The 19,799-nt window shown below is 41.3% G+C and overlaps 1 protein-coding gene across 3 annotated transcripts in view; it reads left to right on the top strand.

The window, feature by feature from the left end:
• Window positions 1-19,799, top strand: part of srcap (Snf2-related CREBBP activator protein) — a 48,072-nt gene that overhangs the window by 19,080 nt on the left and 9,193 nt on the right. For all 3 annotated transcript variants that reach the window (XM_084741700.1, XM_084741698.1, XM_084741699.1), the window contains 20 exons: window positions 216-309; window positions 506-595; window positions 1,881-2,054; window positions 2,248-2,474; window positions 2,670-2,847; window positions 2,998-3,134; window positions 4,104-4,273; window positions 8,069-8,398; window positions 10,057-10,243; window positions 10,381-10,550; window positions 12,732-12,883; window positions 12,993-13,211; window positions 13,493-13,657; window positions 14,445-14,588; window positions 15,237-15,566; window positions 16,881-17,056; window positions 17,297-17,610; window positions 17,709-17,911; window positions 18,369-18,538; window positions 19,279-19,475. In XM_084741700.1, the coding sequence (XP_084597826.1) occupies window positions 216-309; window positions 506-595; window positions 1,881-2,054; window positions 2,248-2,474; window positions 2,670-2,847; window positions 2,998-3,134; window positions 4,104-4,273; window positions 8,069-8,398; window positions 10,057-10,243; window positions 10,381-10,550; window positions 12,732-12,883; window positions 12,993-13,211; window positions 13,493-13,657; window positions 14,445-14,588; window positions 15,237-15,566; window positions 16,881-17,056; window positions 17,297-17,610; window positions 17,709-17,911; window positions 18,369-18,538; window positions 19,279-19,475 (3,827 nt within the window). The remainder of the gene's footprint in view (window positions 1-215; window positions 310-505; window positions 596-1,880; window positions 2,055-2,247; window positions 2,475-2,669; window positions 2,848-2,997; window positions 3,135-4,103; window positions 4,274-8,068; window positions 8,399-10,056; window positions 10,244-10,380; window positions 10,551-12,731; window positions 12,884-12,992; window positions 13,212-13,492; window positions 13,658-14,444; window positions 14,589-15,236; window positions 15,567-16,880; window positions 17,057-17,296; window positions 17,611-17,708; window positions 17,912-18,368; window positions 18,539-19,278; window positions 19,476-19,799) is intronic.

Genomic DNA, 19,799 nt, shown 5'->3' with positions numbered 1-19,799 from the left:
TGTGATGGCAAACGAAAGAAGAGTTAGATGTTAACATTAATCCATATCAACTTAGTTTTAGTTTTTGACTATTGCAACTGTTTTTGTTTGAGATTTCTCTGATCTAATACAAATAACCACTGAGTGCTTTTGATACAGATGTTTTACACATGTTTTTTATACGGACCACAGATGTTTGCATTCCGTTTAATCACTGAATCATTGGATTTACGCAGGAGTCGGGCTCAGATGAGGAATGCTCTGACGAAACCTCTTCATCGGTGGAGGAGGAAGAGGAAGACGGCGAATTCACTGCCAATGAAGAGGATGGTAAGATCACTGTTGATATTTAAAGATGTGAAATAAAAACTGGTAAATACTTCTGCATATCTTAGAAAATGACCTGAAATTAGATATTTTACGGTATTAGTTGGTTGTCATGAAACCATTTTAGAATTTAAAAGTCCATGAATGTCTGTTATAGTGATGTAATTAATATTTTTTTTCTTCCTCTTCACATTTTCAGCTGAGGATGAGGAGGACACGATAGCTGCTCAGGAGAAGGTTGAAGGAAACGTAGATCATGCAGAGGAACTGGACGACTTGGCCAGAGAGGGTAGGTGCTTTTTTTCATATTCATACATAATAAAATGGAAAGTGTAATCGCTCCTGTTTAAAATCCTCTTGTTGTTACTGTGTGTGTTGCTGCTTTGAAGGTGTTAAAAGCGATATTGCCTTGGTTGAAGAGCTTCTCTTGTTACTGATTATTTGTACAAAGGAAGTGTCTTTTTTTAATGCAACTATTACCTCTCCATGTGAATGAATGACACTAGAGGCAGGACCTTCCTTGACCTCATGTTTGTACTTTTGTATTTCAGTTGCTGTAACTTGAAATACTGCTTATTAATTAAGCTTCAGTAACGTGACTTTTGCCAAAATGAGCTGAAAGGGTAACTAGAGGGCAATTAAAGATGATTGATAAATCAGTCTATAAGAATTTGGCTAATCAAGTAAAATTAAATTAATCTACTACCAAATATAGATCTAAAATATAAGATTATTTTTATGAGTGTGCTCTACATGTAATCTGATATTCAAGTAAAGCTTTGATTGTGAAGGAAAAAACACATTTTCAATTGTATGGTACAAGCAAAACGATTAAACGATCAATTGTCCATTAGTGTTACCAATGATCAGTAAGTAGAATTTGCAGCCCTAACGAAAATCAAATCATTTTTGCATCAATTAAAAAAAAAAAAAGTTACAGTAAACATCACAATCTTATGATCTACCTGGTGACAAGTATGTCCAGTTTCTCAGTTCAACCACTGAAAATACCTGAAATGATGGTCAGGATTTCACTCGACGGAGGTGAAAGTGACGGCTTTTAAATCAGTTACTCCCCACTCCCACAGCACAGCGCTCCAGAGTAAAACACAGCGTGCATCTGTCTCTTTTTTTTTTTCACTCTGCATCAAAGATTTATTACTTCAAAAAATAACCGTGACCGCAAAACTGTATTTCACACTAAGATGTTTAGTCTGTGGATCACATGCTGGCTGAGCCATGGGGGGGCGACCCGTACGGGCCGCAGACCAGCTGCAATCTGTTGCACCGCTAATAGCTCTATTTTGTATGGAGTCAGCATTTTTAGATTTGAAGCATAGTTCAATATAGGACAAGACACATGTACTGTGAAGTTTGGTTTATAAAGAATAATCAAGATTTGTTAATGACTGATCCTAGAGTTATCCCAGAGTTTGTGCTTGTGTTTGAGTGCTGTTTTAATGTAACCGTGTCTTGTGTGTGTCACTAATCATTTAATTCAGTTAAACAGCAGCCTGTGTAAAAACAGGAGCAGTAAACATCTATCCTGACGTATATCTCTGTTCTCCTTGTAGGCGATATGAGCGTTGAGGAGCTGCTGGAGAAGTACAAAGGAGCATACGCCTCAGACTTTGAGGTTCCCTCTGCATCTGGCTCTAAAGCGAGCTCTGACTCTGAGGTGTCTGGGGATGAGGAGGAGGAGACCGAAGAAGATGAGAGTGATGCGGAGAGCAACACTTCCTCCTCAGGTATTAACCCGCTCACAGGGAATCAAAATAATCTCATCTCAGTTGTTTATCTGCTCCCACTCTGACAAGCCGAAGCTGTAACAACTTTTCAGGAGGGAAATATTTCCTTTTCTGAGCTTTTTTAAAATATTATGTGCTTCTTCTAATACATTTGTCTTTAAATTATTTCCTCTTTCAAATGTACCTCTCACAGATTCAGCAGGAGACAGCGCAGAAGACGAAGACAGTGAGAAGGACGAAGAGGAGAGCGAGGAAGAAGATGGCGACGATGACTGTGGAGACGAAGGGATGGAGCTCTTGCTAAAGGAGGGAGACAACAGCCCACCTTCCTCGAGCTCACGGCCAAAGAAAGAGATCAGCCACATTGCTGCGACTGCAGAGAGCCTGCAGCCTAAAGGCTACACTTTGGCTACTACAAAGGTCAGTCTTGAATTTTTAGGGGAATATTTTGTTCCATGTCTTCAATTCAGGAAACATTTATTTTCCTATGATAAAAGAACATTTCAAAATACTTAAAGAAGTAGGGGTGCAATGTGTGTGTTAAAAGTGCAAAAATGTAGTCTGTAATGTTTGTCTGAACCATCTTTTCCTCATCTTTTTCTTTCCCAATAAAAGGTCAAGACCCCCATCCCGTTCCTGCTTCACGGCACATTACGAGAATATCAGCACATTGGACTCGACTGGCTGGTCACCATGTACGAGAAAAAGCTAAATGGCATTCTGGCTGATGAGATGGGTCTGGGCAAGACCATCCAGACCATCGCTCTGCTCGCCCACCTCGCCTGCGAAAAAGGTAACAAACCTGGTCGGGATGCTTTAAGTACTACTTCAACATACAGCAGCCTTTTTGAAGTGCTGCTCATATTTTATTGCAGTAATTTAACTTCAGGTTGTTCCTTCTTTCATGTTCAGTTGCTGATATTTTGTCATTTTGCTTGTTCAGGTAACTGGGGGCCTCACCTGATCATCGTCCCCACCAGTGTGATGCTGAACTGGGAGATGGAGATAAAACGCTGGTGTCCTGGGTTTAAAATCCTCACATACTTTGGGAGCCAAAAAGAGAGAAAGCTGAAGAGACAGGTAATGGTTTTATTGGTTTGGAATGGTATTATATTTATCACAGGTGTGGTTTCATTAATTAATTTGCATTTTCTGTAGTTTCTATAATGTTCAAGGCAAGCGTGGTTTTCCTGCTTTTATGGTCCTTAACTTTAAAGGGACAGTTCACCCAAAAATGAAAATCCGCTCTTTATCTACTCACCCTCATGTCGATTGAAAGTTTTAGTTTTTTAGTTTACAAAACACTGCTGGAGTTTCACAGCGTTGCAGAATCTCCCAAACAATTTACATGAACAGTGACCAGTTTTCATGGTCAAGACGTCTTTAAGTCTTCTTCAGTTCAGTTTACTGTTGATACCTGAAATTTGGTTTGCAGGTAAATCAGACAATGTTCAGTGACTTTTTCTGTACCACCTCTGTGTGCAAGAAAAAATGACACGAAACAATCCTGTTTTGTGTCCTGAGGATTTCTTTCCCTTTCTTTTGTGGTACCAAAGGCGGAATCAAGTATCGATAGTATATCAAAAAATTCACAAATATACATTTTACCCTAGGAATTCAAATTAAATACTTTGACATAACTTGTCAAATCAGATTTTACTACAACTGATATTTATCAGCTGTAATTTCATTATTGTAATAATAAATAATACATAAATTTCCCATCTGTGGCCCAGATATTTATCATGCATACCTGTATTTGTTGAGTTTATATGTCCTAATTTAAAGTATCACACACTATTAGGGGGGCAAAAGCACTCTTTCGGTCATTTTTAAGGAGACGCAGACACGCATATTTGTGCTATTGATTACCCTAATATATTTTTGTTTTACACAGTATGCAGATTAACTAACTTTACTGAAATAATTCTCCTTTACTCCAGAAATAGAAGTAGACATTTTGTTATGATGGTTGTATTTTGCAGTAATTTATTGTTGGGGTCCAGACGGTGTCCTACCTAATTGATTGTCTTTTGCTTTTTTCTGCAGGGGTGGACGAAGCCTAATGCTTTCCACGTGTGCATCACTTCATACAAGCTGGTGCTGCAGGATCATCAGGCCTTCCGACGCAAGTCTTGGCGGTACCTGATCCTCGATGAGGCACAAAACATCAAGAACTTCAAGTCTCAGCGCTGGCAGAGTCTGCTGAACTTCAACAGGTCAGTGCAGCTGGGTGTTTTGTAGTCTCAGAAGGAGACATGTAAAAATCGTTGGGCCCTGAATGAGTAATTTATGTGATTCTTCAGACCTCCAAAATTAAAGAGCAGCAAGCAAGTCAGCACTGTTGTTACAGCTGTTAACAGGAACATCTGTGGATCTACAGACTTGTACACATCATCCGTGATGTAAAATCATTTCATCTGCTCTTTGAACATTACGCACACACACCCAGTTGGACCAGGCAGGAAATGATTAGACCTTGTCTCATGTCCAAGGGTTGTTCCTTGAAGGCTTGAACATGCTTCAGCACATGCACCATTTCTTCTGCAGACATGAGCTGGCCAAAACCGCTGTAGCACACATACTTTTTGTACTTTGTTCCTGCTCTTTAAATAGGAGAATCGCAACATCCAACTTTGCCGGAGACAAGTAAACATGATGTCATTACAGACTAGATTCATTTTACAAGTTTTTATAAATGTGGTTTTAGAGGATGCTGTCACTCATTGATGAAAACACTTTTAATGCACCGACACAGCCGGATTTTTTTTTTAAAAAAAGGCTGAAAGACGTCTGTTTTTCACATTTCAGGTTAGCCGATAGTTGTATGATTGGTGATTTGATCTCCAGTGACTTCTGTCTGTTAGCTTGGCATTGCCAGACTAATTCACAAATGCAAATTACTCTGGAATTTCTCTGTTCATTTTCAATTTCTAAGGGGCTTTATCAACAGGGCGTAGACCAAAATGCCAAAATGCCTCTGCCAGTTGGCTAAACCTACAACCAATCAGAGCAATGCATCGTGAAGTAGCCAGAGTCCTGCTCGGGTACCTGCCAGGTGAACCACAAAAACATTTTACAATGGGGAAACAAATATTTTTGTGGGTGGGTAGCAGGTGAGAACAATAAGAAAACACATACAATACAACAATATTTTTTTCCTCAGGAGATATCAGAAGTGAAAACGATCATTGGCTTTACTGCTTATAAAAAGCTTTTGTTTGCTGCAAGTGAGCGGCTGTGTACATGTGTTAAATTGCAGGTGCTGGTCAGGTCACAGAGCTTAAATTTGCAGAGATAATTGTGGGTTGGTTCTGGTTCTCAGCTCTGTGCGTGCAGGTGAGAGCTGGACTTGTGCAGGACTCTAAGCCAGGGCATAAAAATTAGCACCAGCTCACCAGTCAAATGCTGGAAAATGGGTAAGTGGCTGCTAGATTTGCTTCACTCACCAGCCAAAAAATACAAAGTTAATCCACTGAGTAGCTTCTAAAATTTGAACACTCATTCGCTGAGTGACACGTGAAAGTTGGGGCATTGCTTGGTCCGTTTTCAAGCAGGAGAAAACTTTCTCTAAAATGTGTTTCTGAAAATATTTCAGATGAGAAATGGGCAATGCAGAAACAGAATCTTGATTCGTATTTGATCAGCTCTGCTTAGTTGGACGGTTTGAGCTGAGTTTGGTGCATCATGCTCGAAATGTGTGACTTTGTGAATTTGGACCAGCGACAGTCCTTTGTCAATCATCTTAATGAAGCCCGTCCCATATTAAATAAATGGTTTTGATTGGTCTGAAAAGATCCAGGTTGGGCTGAAACTTATGTCAAAGCAAATGAAACATGAACTCACAGATTCGTCTGGTTCCCAGGTTACCCGTCTGTATGTTGCTTTGGACAAAAGTGTCTTCCCCATTAATTTAATGTCCAAAGGTTCGTTCAATGGAGATAAAAAAAACATTTTAGGAAGTAGTACTGTGTGATAAACACGCGGAGAGATCACACACACAGAAATCAGTAAGCCAGTGTAAAATCAGGACAAGTTTCGCTTTTGCTTTCATAACAGAAAATGGTTTGTTGTGATTGAAGCAAGAAGAGATGCACAATTTTGGTGAAAAAACTACTCTGATGCAAATAATCATGCAGTTTTCTGACTTCTTTCTTTCTTGCTCGCTTGCTCTTTCTTTGTAGCTTGCTTTTCTTGTTTAGACCATTTCCCCAGTCTTCACTGTGCTGTTATTATATGTTCCTCACTGAATGACATAATAACCCAGTAGACTGAGATGATCATGGCTCCAGCATTCTTTTAGGAAATCAGGCCTGTAGGTGGAAAATCTGAATAGGTGTCATAAGCAAACATTATGCACGAAGTGGTTTTGTACGAACTGGTAACGCTCACTGAAAAAAATAAATCTCTCCCGTCTCTATCTGTCGTGCTTCCAAGTACATCCAAGGATGCATCTCTGTCTCCTCTGTGAGCGGTTGCTTGTCACAAAAAGTCAGCGTGCACTCAGCTGTAGAAGACAAGCCGTCATTGAGTATTAGCCATGTTTGACTTTGAGTGCATCCCCAAAATACCACAGGCTACATAACTGTTTATCCACAGGCCGCAGTGGCTCGTGGATGTGAAGGTTTAACCAACTAATCTTCCAATTTGAAATGTTTTTTTTTTTATTTCTTATCAGAGTGGCTGTAATTACACTAACTTGCCATCTTTTGGCTGGTGGCCCGTTCCAGCTGGTGGTAATTTCTCACTGTGACTCGGAGCTTCAAAGAGTAGCTTCTGCACACGAAGAGAAGCACACACTGTTTTATTGCATGCAGGCTTTTATTCGTAGATCCTCTTTAGGCATACAGGGTGGATGGAAAATGAGAGAGCACTTAACTGTATGTATAAATGGGCAGTCTGTGATGAGTAAAACATCTGTGTATTTCAAATGTAAAACCAGGAGGATTTTAATCAAATGAGATGAATGGATTATAAACACGGAAGCTAAGGGATGAGAACCAGGAAACACATTTGTAAATGCAACGATGCTCTGGAAAATGTTTAAACTGTCAATTATTTTGTCTTTTTGGATGTGAGATTAATTTGAGAGCTGATCGATATTTTGATTGATTGCACGGGGCTCAACAGTAACTTTTAAAATTGTTCACCAGGCTGGCTACCTGAGGGCTGCACTACAAAGGAAGCTCAACATAGACAGGCTTTGTTTGCATGAGCTGGCTTGACAAAACCTAAAGCCTCAGTCAGAGATAACGGCGGTGGTTATCAACTTTCTGTGTTGTCTCAGTCTTTCCTCACACAAAAAGGACCATTTGTTGCATCGTTTGACTCTTCTTCCACACAAAGTGGAGCGATCGTGAGCCGCTCACTTCAGTCAAGATTAACATGTCGTTATAATGGAGAGCTATGGAGAATACAAAGAGGATAATACAAAAATTGGTTGTCAATTTCTCACAATGAATTATCACCAGACTCTGCAGTTCCTCTCAGCGCATCTTTGTAGTGTCTTTCAGCGCTTTGTTTTGGGTTTTTGGCCATAACTTTGTTGTTTTGAGCCGTTTCCAGAGAAGAAACTCAGAGACAGAGTTATCAACTGGCTGGTGAACAAAGTGGAGCATTTAGCAACTAAAAAGCAAGATATTTCTCTCAGGAGTCAGTTTAGACTAAAAACTAAAAGGAGAGAGTGAATATTGGACTTCAGATGGTCACAAACACGACTTCAAATAAATGTTTAGAGTTCTGTTTATCTGCTGGATGTGTAAAGAGGCAGCTATTTGCCTTGTACGTTTTATAAGGTGATGATGTTGTTGTGTTTACAGCTTGTTACACCCAAGTGGTCAAAAAATTAATCAGTGCAGCTTTAATGAGTCTTGTGCAGCAACTTGGAAATCATTTTGACTGAGATCACCTTTTTATCTGAACTCTACCTCTTCTCCCTCGTTATCTATAAGCCTAATTATATAAATCTTGGCACATTTATGTTAACATCTATACCGACTTCCTCCCGTTTACAGCCACCGGCGCCTGTTGCTGACAGGAACCCCTCTGCAGAACAGCCTGATGGAGCTGTGGTCTCTGATGCACTTCCTCATGCCCCACGTCTTCCAGTCGCACCGTGAGTTCAAAGAGTGGTTCTCCAACCCGCTGACGGGAATGATTGAGGGCAGTCAGGAGTACAACGAGGGCTTGGTCAAGAGGCTCCACAAGGTGCTGAGACCGTTCCTGCTCAGGAGGATCAAGGTCGACGTGGAGAAGCAGATGCCCAAGAAGTACGAGCACGTGGTGCGCTGTCGCCTCTCCAAGAGACAACGATTCCTCTACGATGACTTCATGGCACAGGCTTCGTAAGTTACGACACACTTGTTTTAAAATAAAGTTGAGATGATTCAGAGTTTACACCAGACTTTCTTTTTTGACAGTCTGTTGTTAATATTCCACAATTATACAGGAGACCTACCAGATATATGTTTAAACACAGCTCTACACTTCCGCTATTCTATGGCTATCTCAAAGGTGAAATCTGTAATATATTTATTGTTAATTAATTGTAAAAATGACCATGATAGGTCATCAGATATGAAGGAAATGACAAGTTTTAATACTCACTTCTCTGACATCAATGCTGCAGCCACAATTTCCTGCTTTTGTTTGCCTGTTTCACATCAATTAGAGTTTAAATTAATGCAGAATGTTTGCAGAATCAGTAAGTGTCTGTTTACGAGTTGTAATAAATCATTAATAATCTTGTAGAAGGCGTGGATGTTTATAACAGTTAAATTGAGCAGTATCTTAATGGGGTTTGGCAGGTAGAATGTATGAGGCGTTTGTTTCCAGGATAATTGAATGTTTCTTTGTGCTGCTCTGTGCGTGGCGTGCAGCAAACTTCAATATTGACAAGAAAGTAATCGCAGGTAATGCACTTTTTTCACAGGTTAATCATATTTTGTGTGGTCTGTTTGACAGATGAAAATAAAAGTTTTCAAAATATGGAGGAAATATGTCAGACAGCTACATGTGATGCTGCCAAAGACATAGGATGTGCCAGCTAATACAAACTCTGGATCCAGTTCACAACAAAAACATTTCTTTTTTAAGTAACTGAGTTTTTTATTATGAGACTCAAGATTTCTCCTTGGAAAACGGATATTTGCCATAAACGTTTTTTTTCTTCCCTTCTCACATATCTGTTGTCAGTTTATTTTGTACAACTAGCTAAAACAAATGCAGTCTAACAGTCCCGTGATGAATGTTGGGTTTGCGAAGGTTATAATGACACAGAGAGGCATTTCAGTTTTTCAACATCGCTGCAAACTGCAGCCTTCAAAATAATCATACGGTTGAATCAACACCTTTCTAAAACAATTTCAATAAAACTGAACATTACAGCCTTCATGAAAGGAGGATTTAATGCAAGACTGTTGTTTTCAAGACTTGTACAGGTGCTTGGATTTTGGATAAAATGCTTTAAATGGCTTAAAATTGTAATTGCATTGTCTGTCAAATTGCTACCCGACTGAATAGTTTGCCTTTTAGACAAAGAAATAAAGTCAGTTATTGGCTCAGACAAACAGTGAGACAGGTGACGCATTTTAAACATTTCAAACTTTGTTGTGTTTTCCTTTGTTTAAAGCACAATAATCTCTGATTTAATGTGATGAAGTAAATAAATCACAAACATTTTGTGCATATGTGTATAAGCATGCAATTTGTCACAGCTGTAAGGTGCTGGAAAAGCTTGAAAATTCACCTTGAATATTCTTGAAAAGTGCTTGAATTTGTCTTTGGAAAAAGGTGTTAGAACCCAGTGTTAGACTGCATTAGTTAGACAGTCTGGAACCTTGTTTTTGTAATATTTGCAATCATTTTTTTTGTGTCATATTATTTAACTGAAAACAATCACATACTTTTTTTTCTTACCCTAATCAATTGTTTCTTGTATTGATTGTTCATATTACTAGCTTGTTCTCTCCGTTCATCACTTTTTTTTGTTTCTGGTTTTCAGGACTCGGGAAACGTTGGCCAGCGGCCACTTCATGTCCGTGATTAACATCCTGATGCAGCTCCGCAAAGTGTGCAACCACCCCAACCTGTTTGACCCTCGACCCATCCAGTCTCCTTTCATCACGCAGCCCATTGTTTTCCACACTGCCTCCCTGGTGCAGGACGCCCTGGAGGTTTCTCCCTTGAAGGTTCGCATAAAAAGGAAAATGAAAATAACTTCAGTTTGGTCAGAAAATCAAACCAAGAAGAGAAATAACATTTTTGGTATGTTGAGCGAGGATAATGATTCTGATCAAAAAGAAACAAATTGTTTTTGTGTCCTCAGCGCTGCGACCTTTCTATGTTTGACCTTGTCGGCCTGGAGAGCCGAGTGTCCCGGTACCAGGCAGATGTCTTCCTGCCGCGCCACAAGGCCAGCCGCCAATTGATCCAGGAGATCGTGGACTCCCCTGAACCCCCACCGAGACCCAAACCAGTCCGCATGAAGGTCAACAGGTACGCAGTGCAGCTCCTGATACCTATGAATACTTTTCTAACCACACGTTGTGCAGACAAATCCACAGAACAGAACATTTGAGCCTGCATCTGTCTGCCTCATAGTTTCAACAGTTAGCCTCATCTGTAACTGCAGTGTTCTGTACTGTGGGAGCAATTTCAGTTAAGGACTTTATTAAAGGTCACTTCGCAGTTTGTCCAGACTGTCATCTGCTCAATGTTTCAGTCTAGAAAAGCTGACCAGCATATGGCAGCCAACAACACCCGATCAGGATCATTTCTCTTTTCCTATTAAAATGTTAAATTGCTCAAGAACTGTACAAGGAAATGTTTCACACTGATATGAACTTCCTCCTTTGCAATACAACACCCAAGAAAGAACAACATGAAAGTACGTAAGAGTCGCCACAATCGTAACACTTAATGAACAGTTTATCAGTTTGATTTCATAAAAAGGTTGTGGTCATATACTATATGAAAAATAATAATACTATTAAAATTATACCAGTTGGAGCGTCCTTCTTTGTTGGCAGTACTTTAATTACACCTGCATAGTTTGTGGATCTGATTGATGGAAGCGTTAAAAATAGTATCCAGCTCTAATCTGATTTAGAATATAATGACATCAGACTAAACACAGAGCAGCCTATTCGCTGCCAATACAGCCCCTGCTTTTTTTGGGGGGAGACCCTGTGTAATCATGCCTCGTGTTATAAATGAGCCACTGGTTGCGCCCATGCTTTGGTGTTTCTCACGGACCAGAACTAAGACGCATGACATGAAAACTGTGCTAACTGTGTGCAGATTTGAATGAAGCTTTTTGATATTTCTCAGGGATGTTTAGGATTATAGTGTGAAGACATGATGACATTGATGTAGCCAGAAAAAATGTGTGTAACAACAGTAAAGCATCACATTTAAGGCGCCTCTCCCCTACTTAAGATGCATAGAAATCAGTGGACAGGCCACTGTTATTGATACCTCGAGCTCTGCCCGCGATCAATCAGAATTGGACGATCTGTCAATAGTGTTGATGGAACTGTGAACAAACACGCTGCTAGAAGTGAAATAGATTTTTCTTTATCTTCCCTGCTGCGTATTCTACCAGCCAACCTTTCCATTATACATCCAAGTGCATCATTTGACAGGGATGTCAAACTCATTTTAGTTCATTGGTCACATACAACCTGATTTGATCTCAAGTGTTTTGAAGCAGTAAAACCATTGCATAATAACCTATAATTAACAATACCTCTACATTTTCTCATTTTAGCATAAAGAAGTAAAACAATGTTTGGGTTGGTTATCACTTTCAATACCAAACGAAATGTGTCTGTATTGAATATTCTGATGGTGAGAATTGTAGAGAAAATGGCATTAAATGCAAAAAAAAATAAAAAACAATCAGAATTTTAAAAATTTCCTCTCACTGTTAATGCACGTTTCAGACAAATGTATTTCAGATAAAGACAAGACAGAGACAAATTAAGTATCAAAGCATCGTCATTGTACTAGCAACAATATGGAAACATGTTGAAGGACGACCAGTACTGTGTGTCAGTGGGATGGTTCTGCATTTTATATTCAAAATAAAGAGCTTTATTTGCACTTTGAAAATGCTCAAGTAGGAGGCAGAACTGGACATCAATGCATAGTCAGTGGCAGGGTCCAAAATAACTTTTTGGCTCATATAACAGTGGCAGATAGACTGAGAAAATTTACCAGACAGAAATATTTTTTACCCACCATAAAACTTCATCATGCATTTTTTTTTAAATTGCCCTGTGTTGTTTAGAAGACGCCATGCGCAAAAATATAGACCCCCTTCCGTTTTCAAGAACAGAGAAACATCCTGGAGGTGGGTTAAATCACTGAGCCGCAGGCTAGCAGTTAGCGGGTCCCTCGACCCAGGCCTGTCGATGGATAAATATCGACAGGAACAGAAAAGAAAAATAACTATAATATGGTTAATATAGTTTGCTGATGTCAAGATGAGAATGGTGCACAGCAAAAATCACATTAGTCTTAGCAATTTTTCCAGCCATATGGCCAGTGACCTCAGTTCAGTTTTCCTGCAAACCCTGAATTTTCTCACATTTGGTGTTTAACGGGTGTTGATCTTCGACACTGAGTTAATGAAACCAGATACTAAGATGATCAAATGTTCTGTCTCTGTTTTAGGATGTTCCAGCCGCCTCCTAAAGGAGATAATCGACCGGTCCTCCTGATGAACAAACCTACCTGCTCCGTTCCCCCTGCAGCTCAGACCCCCAAACCTCCTGCTGTCACTGAAGTCACCTCAACTCCTGCGCCTGCTCCTGTGGTTCAACAAGGCAAGTGAAGTGGGGAAAACTAAGTGCAAACAAAAAAAAACTTGAACATGATTTTGTTTATTCTGTCCTTATTTCTCCTAATGCTTTTCTTTTTCTCTTTTCCCTTTAGTGGTGTGTTCAGTGGCAACCACTCCCTCTCCTCGCCCGCCCATGCATCTTCCAGCTCAAACTGCAGTTAGGTCCAGCGCTCCAAAGCCGGTGCTGACCGTACGGCCTCCCACCGCCACCTCCTGCACCGCCAGCATCCCAGCTCATCCAGCTCCAAACCCCAGCAACATCATGCCCCAGAGGGTCCTGCTCAGTCCAGATATGCAAGCCAGGTTACCTTGTAAGTATACACAGATGTCATTTTCAGTGTTTTTGAAGCGTTCAGTTGTGTGTTTCTGAACAGGTAACTCTTTTTAATTTATCATATCCTTTAAATGCTTAACTTTTATTTATTTTGATAGTCAATTCAGCAGCTAAAGAAGCACACATCATTTTAAATCCTCCACACGGTTGCTCATTTACGAAACTTGGGTCATAACTCCCAAGTAATAACTGGGTTTGCTTTAAACTAAATGTAATATTATTTCTAATCCTCGTTTTATTTCTGTTTTCCTCCCCCAGCTGGTGAGGTAGTGAGCATCGCCCAGCTCGCCTCCTTGGCAGGTAGACCTGTGTCCTCATGTCAGGGCAGCAAACCCGTCACCTTCCAGCTTCAGGGCAACAAGCTGACTCTGTCTGGAGCCCAGATCCACCAAGTCCCAGCAGCCCCTGCACGCCCCGTTCAAGGTTAGTGTCAGACTGCCCTGTACTTACTGTGGGTGAATGAATGGACAGTTCTTTCTGTCATTCAGCATCTGTTCTCAACTGCTAAGATTTAATGGTTAGATAATCATATGTCACAGTTGTGATTTTCCTAATCAGTAATTCTGTTAATATATAGAAGGATTTTTTACAATACCTTCTAATTCATATAAGGTTGCAGTGTTGTCTGTCAGGTGCTTTTTTTCTGCATGTTGACCCACATGAACATCTACACATACTTGCCAACCCTCCCTGTTTTACCCAGGAGGCTCACGTTTTTCCATCGCCCTCTCCCTATTTTCTCCTGGGATCACAATTCTCCCGATTTCTGACAAAAGCTTTTTCCTTTTCCAATATCACAACCTGTTTCTGACACTGTACAGTGACTGTAGAAGTCTGCTGTTTCCACCCAGACAACAACAAAGCTACACCAAACCAGACTTCCTGAGAAGAATTCCTGTTTCTTAAGGAAAGTTTTAAAGGAAAGGGGTGTGCATTTAGTAAAATATGCTGTTAACTGTCTTTCTTCTAAGGGCAGGACAACAACTAAATGAATTAAAGAAAACTGATTAATATTAGTTTATACCAGAGAAGTCCATGCTAGAGGGAAGAATTATTCTGTATTCTGTCCTGAGAGTTAAAAGTAAAACTAGTGTCAGCATAAAAATGCTGTTGCAGTGTCCTTACTAATTTATTTTGTAATAATGTGTTCTTTGGAGAATTTGGAGGGGGGTCTCTCTGATTACCCTTCTGACTCACTGTCACGCTGCAGGTAATGTGATGCACCTGGTGTCCAGCGGGGTGCAGCACCACCTCATCAGCCAGCCGGCCCAGGTGGCTGTCCAGAGCGCAGCCAACACAACCACGTCCGCCGCCCTCCCTGCAAATCGGCTGCCTCACAATGCCTCCGCGCAAGGTTTCTATTCCTTCTTTCTCTTACTCTTTCATATTCATTGACAATATTTGGGAAAGCAACTGATTGAAATATGAATAAAGTTGAATTAGTTGAACTCTTGTAGAGCTGCAGCAATTCTCTGATTCCAGCTTTTTTTTTTTTTTTTACTCGGCTATGACAGTAAACTGAATATCTTTGGGTTGTGTGTAAAACAAGACATTTGAGGATGTCATCTTTGGCTTCTTTTCACCATTTTCTGACATTGTATAGACAACAACTAATCGATCAATGAAGAAAATAATCGACAGACTAATCAACAATGAAACTAATTGTTAGTTGCAGTCTTTATTTCCCCGACATAGATCATTTTTATTCAACTTTGTTTCATTATAGTTCTCCCCTGGTCATCCACGCCCTCCCTCATAGTGGTTCTATGTCCCCCTCCTCAGTTTGGGATCCACTGTATTAAGTACTGATCGTTATGTTAAAGAAAAGGTCACTTTGCCTGAAGATATACAGGTGTTTTCTGTGTTTGTACAAGACAAGTATTTTCTTTTGACATTATCCTCTAACGACCTCTGTCAGGTTAAATCTTCTAAAACTGTCAGTATTATATCGTTATGTAAGAATCCCCGTTTCTCACAGCTGATATGTTTTCCATTTCCTCAGTGGCCCCCTCCATGGTGAGCAGCCCCGGCGTCGTGAAGATCGTCGTGCGTCAGACAGCAGGCAAGGAGGGCGGGCCCGTGCCCACGCTGGCAGTGGCCCCTTCCCCTCGTGTTGCTCCTCAGGCATCCCCTTCCCCACACCCTCACGCCAACACCGCCCCTGTCAGAAACACTGCTCCACTGCAAATTGCCCAGCGCACCCCCGGCCCCGCCACCGCCCACTACACCATAGCCCCACCCGGAAACCCTAGCCCCACCCCGAACCAGCCCCACCCCCCTCGCCCTGTCCTCAAAGTAGTGCAGCCTCCTCCGTCAAGCACAGAGCCGCCAGGTGAGAGAACGAGCTCCAGTTATTATTCTCTTTGAGCCATAATTTATAACGCTGAATGCATGCATGACAAGATTAGTCGCAATAATGATCTGACCCAGTTCTGCTTTAGTATTTTTTTTTTCCTTCTCTACCATCCCACTCAGATTTTTTAATCTCTTTAGAGTACCAGATGTGTGCTGTGTGTCATGCAAGACAAAAGTTTAGACAGTCACAGGAAGTCAGTTTAGTGCATTTAAAGATCTCCGCCAGACAGGCTTTAAAGATATAAACAAATACTCTGCCCTGAATAACAATTTGTGTTTGATATGGTTTTTACATTAAAAAGTTCTTGAAGGGATAGTTTACCCAAAACTGAAAGTTCAGTCATTATTTACTCACCCTAATGTCAATTGAATGGAAGACTGGGGTTAGTTTTTTAGTACACAAAACACTGGGAGACTCAAGCTGGAGTTTTACAGGAAAGGAGCATTGCAAACAATGAAAAAACAGTCGAAAAGAAAACATAAAATGCCTCCATACTGCTCGTCTGGTGTAACCCAAGTCTCTTAAAGCACCGTCATGGTGCAAACCACACACACCCACTTCAGACGGTTATTTAAAAAGCCTTAAGAGACGACTACCAACAGAAACAAGATCTACATGCTAATCCTAATGTATATCAAGGAATGAAGATCATTTATTATCACTGTACAATCCAGGGTTGTACAATGAAATTAGAGTTGAAGTTCCTTCATGCTGCACACAAAATACAACATACAGACAATTAAATTCAGAATAGAACAGGATAAATTGTAAAACAAAATTAAATAAAACAATATGCACAGGAAGGAAGTCATTCTGTAATTCCGTATTTCCATAATCAATTATGTCGATTATGGAAAATCATTTCCCCTGCCTGTGTCTCTGAGTAACCAGGTAAAGTGCATGTATACGCCCATGTACAAATATGCAAATATTGTTACTGCTTGAAACAAGATGTCTCCTGCTTCACTGAAAAGTCCACTCTGTGTTTGTGCATGGGAGAATTTAAATTTCCACATCACACTTGTGTAGGTTGCGTACTGGCTCACAAGTGGCTTCCAAACTAGTTGAGATGTCACAAAATTGTGCTCGTTGACACTTTCTGTTGTCAGATTCATACATCATTCTGCACAGTGAATGTAAAACATCCTCAAGCAAAACACATTTTGGTCCAGAGACCGCTTTAAACACTTTGAATCCTGTAAATCCACAGTCCTTTATACTGCAGAGTTTAGTTATTTACATCAGGCATGTTTTTGCCTCACTCTGCTCTCTTCTCTGTCCTCCCCTCAGCTCCAGTTCAGGCCACTCCCTCATCCTCTGTGTCCAAGTCTTCAGCAGCACCGCGTGACAACAGCAGCAGCAGTCAAACACCAGTTGCCACAAAGTCGAGACCCAGTGCAGGTGCAAAAGCCTTGCCTCCACCCAGGAAAGTGCCTCGTCCACCTCCTCGCTCTCCTTTCCACATGGTAAGCAAGTTGTACCTTGTGGTACTCAGCAAAATACACTTGTAGTTACGCTCGTCCATATTTAAGGTGATTTATGTCATCACACACTTGAACAAGCATGGAATCAGTTGCAAGACGCATAAAACAAACTTTTCTTACTTTTACAACAATGAAAAACAAGATCAGTGCTGTTTTAGCTCAGGTTTAGCATGTTGTGTTGCAGCTCTTCCTCACCTCGCTAATGTTTACCCTCTCCCTCAGTCATGGCTGGCAGATAGCCTTAAACAGCAGCGCGACAGCCGTCTGGACTTCATCTTTCGAGTCAACGAGCGCCACTGCGGGGCAAAGCCTGTGTACGGCCGGGAGGTTTTGGACTTCCTGACTTTTCTCCCTGGTCCCCGTCCCTCGCCGGCTGCCCTGAGCTCTCAGGGCGACTGGGGCCGCTCGGGCCACAGCAGCTGTCTGTTCGCACAGTGGCAAAACAAATACGACTTCTGGTTTGAGAGTCACGCTGTGAGAGGCGCCATCCACAGCATCGAGGACAGGCTGGAGCTGCTCACCGACATTGTAGACAGGTAGATAAATGATCGTTCGATTTTCCTCCATTATATTTCTCTGTGGATACAGAAGGCACGTTTTGTGATTTAACTGTTAATTTCTGTGCCCACTTGAGGTTTACATTTGCGATTCCTCCAGTGGAGGCTCCTCCAATCTCCATGCACTGCTGCCACCCTCCTCCCTCTCTGAGCCACAAGCAGGCCGCCTTCTCCTCCATGCTGTCGACTCAAGTCGCTCCGCTCACCCGCAGTCTCCATCGTATCCAGTGTTACATGAGGACCCAGTTCCCAGACCTGAGGCTCATACAGTATGACTGTGGTAAGCTGTCAAGATGCTTTTCTGCAGCAGAAAGAGCACTGATCTTCTGTATTTGCTCTTAAAGTGATAGAAGACAATTATGCACGTGTCATTTATCTGCAAAATCATAAACCTGCTTCCTTTAAATTAAATTTTTCTGAAGAGCTGATGCTCTTGGCAGCTAAATGAACTGATGAATTTAGGAAAACCTGCTTTCACTTTCAGCTCATAAGTCCCACAAAATAATCTGCCAAGTCACATTAAAATCCAAACACCACCATCTTTTTATTAGCTATAGCCCCCCTCCTGTGTTAACCAGTGTTAACTGGTGTTTTTAGGTTACCGTTCTCTATAAGTGTTCATTACTTGCCTGTGTTTATATTATTATGTGTTCTGCTCAGTTTGTTATTCTCCACCGTCGGTGACTGTTTGTTTCACTAAATAATTAGTATTCGTTCTGTGTTCCCCCTGCGTGCAGGTAAGCTGCAGACTCTCCACACTCTGCTGCGAAAGCTGAAGACAGGAGGCCACAGAGTGCTGATCTTCACTCAGATGACGCGTATGTTGGATGTGCTGGAGCAGTTCCTCAACTACCACGGACACATATACCTGCGTCTGGACGGCAGCACCCGCGTGGAGCAGAGACAGGTTAGTATGGACACTATTTTCAGATTTTTATTTTACTTTGAATATATTTTATCCTGACATCCTTTACCTGACCTGCCTCCACCAAATTACAGCAGTGCACTTACATATTATCTCATCTTGTGTATATGCAGAAAAGAAAGGAAAGATATTCAATTAGGGACACTTTCTTTAAGGGACAAAGTGTTATTTTCAGATGAGATGCTTTGGTTGCTACGATACAGAATATGTGCTTCAGCTACCTAATTTTGCAGATAGTTTGTGTTATCAAGACATACTAAATGTAAAAAGGTCAGTGGGAGGAAGTACTCTGGCTGAAGGAAAGACTGAGGCACATAGGGAGAGGTGACAGACCCGCCAGTTATCTCTGCGGTAACCATTGTTTGGTTGGACGGAGCCTGGCTGAAGGAGTATTTTCGTCTGAGCAGGGCAGAGTTTGGGTTATTTGTCTCGCCACTCAACTGTGATTGACAACTGGGTGAGAAGTAACAGTGTCTAGCGCAGTTTTACCCTAAGTTAAACATTTTTTTAACTTGCTGCCACCAGAAAAAAAAAAAGCCAAACATGCAGCGCTCAGCACAGAATAGACACAAAGCCTCGTCACACTGCTGGTGTTTGTTGCATAATATAAATCTGTGGCAATCCCTTTACGAATGGTTGAAAATTTTAGCCGGCCTCAGGGAAAAAACGCTTTGGCAAACACAGATCTGAACACTCTATGCACCTTCTTCCTTCTCCTTCAGGCCCTCATGGAGCGCTTCAACGCAGATCGGCGTATTTTCTGCTTCATTTTGTCAACTCGCAGCGGAGGTGTTGGGGTGAACCTGACGGGGGCCGACACCGTCGTGTTTTACGACAGTGACTGGAACCCCACCATGGACGCCCAGGCGCAGGACCGCTGCCACCGAATCGGACAGACCAGAGACGTCCACATCTATAGGTGATGGCATTTGTGTTGGTGCGGTGCAAAATGAACAAATTGACTTTAACTGTGCATATAAACAGGAGAGGGAAGGTCCGTTCAAGGCTGCAATTACACTTTAATGTTCTCTTAAACATGAGATTAAAGCAGGAAGTGAAATCTTAACAAACCAGATTCTTATGTGACAGGGATTTTCATGTCTACATGTGAATCCACACTTGATTTGTATGAAGGGTAGCTGCATCAGGATGCCACATTTTACTGCTGAGCATTTGGGAGATGTTTTATTCTAATTTGAAGAAAACTGCTGGAAAGTACCCAAATTCCCTTTTTTTTCAAGAA

Source organism: Lutjanus erythropterus, chromosome 17 (assembly GCF_056507025.1).
Source record: "Lutjanus erythropterus isolate fLutEry1 chromosome 17, fLutEry1.hap2, whole genome shotgun sequence".
Classification (NCBI taxonomy): Eukaryota; Metazoa; Chordata; class Actinopteri; order Lutjaniformes; family Lutjanidae; genus Lutjanus; species Lutjanus erythropterus.
Note: the sequence above shows the minus strand (reverse complement) of the source record. Positions and strands in the feature narration are given on the sequence as shown.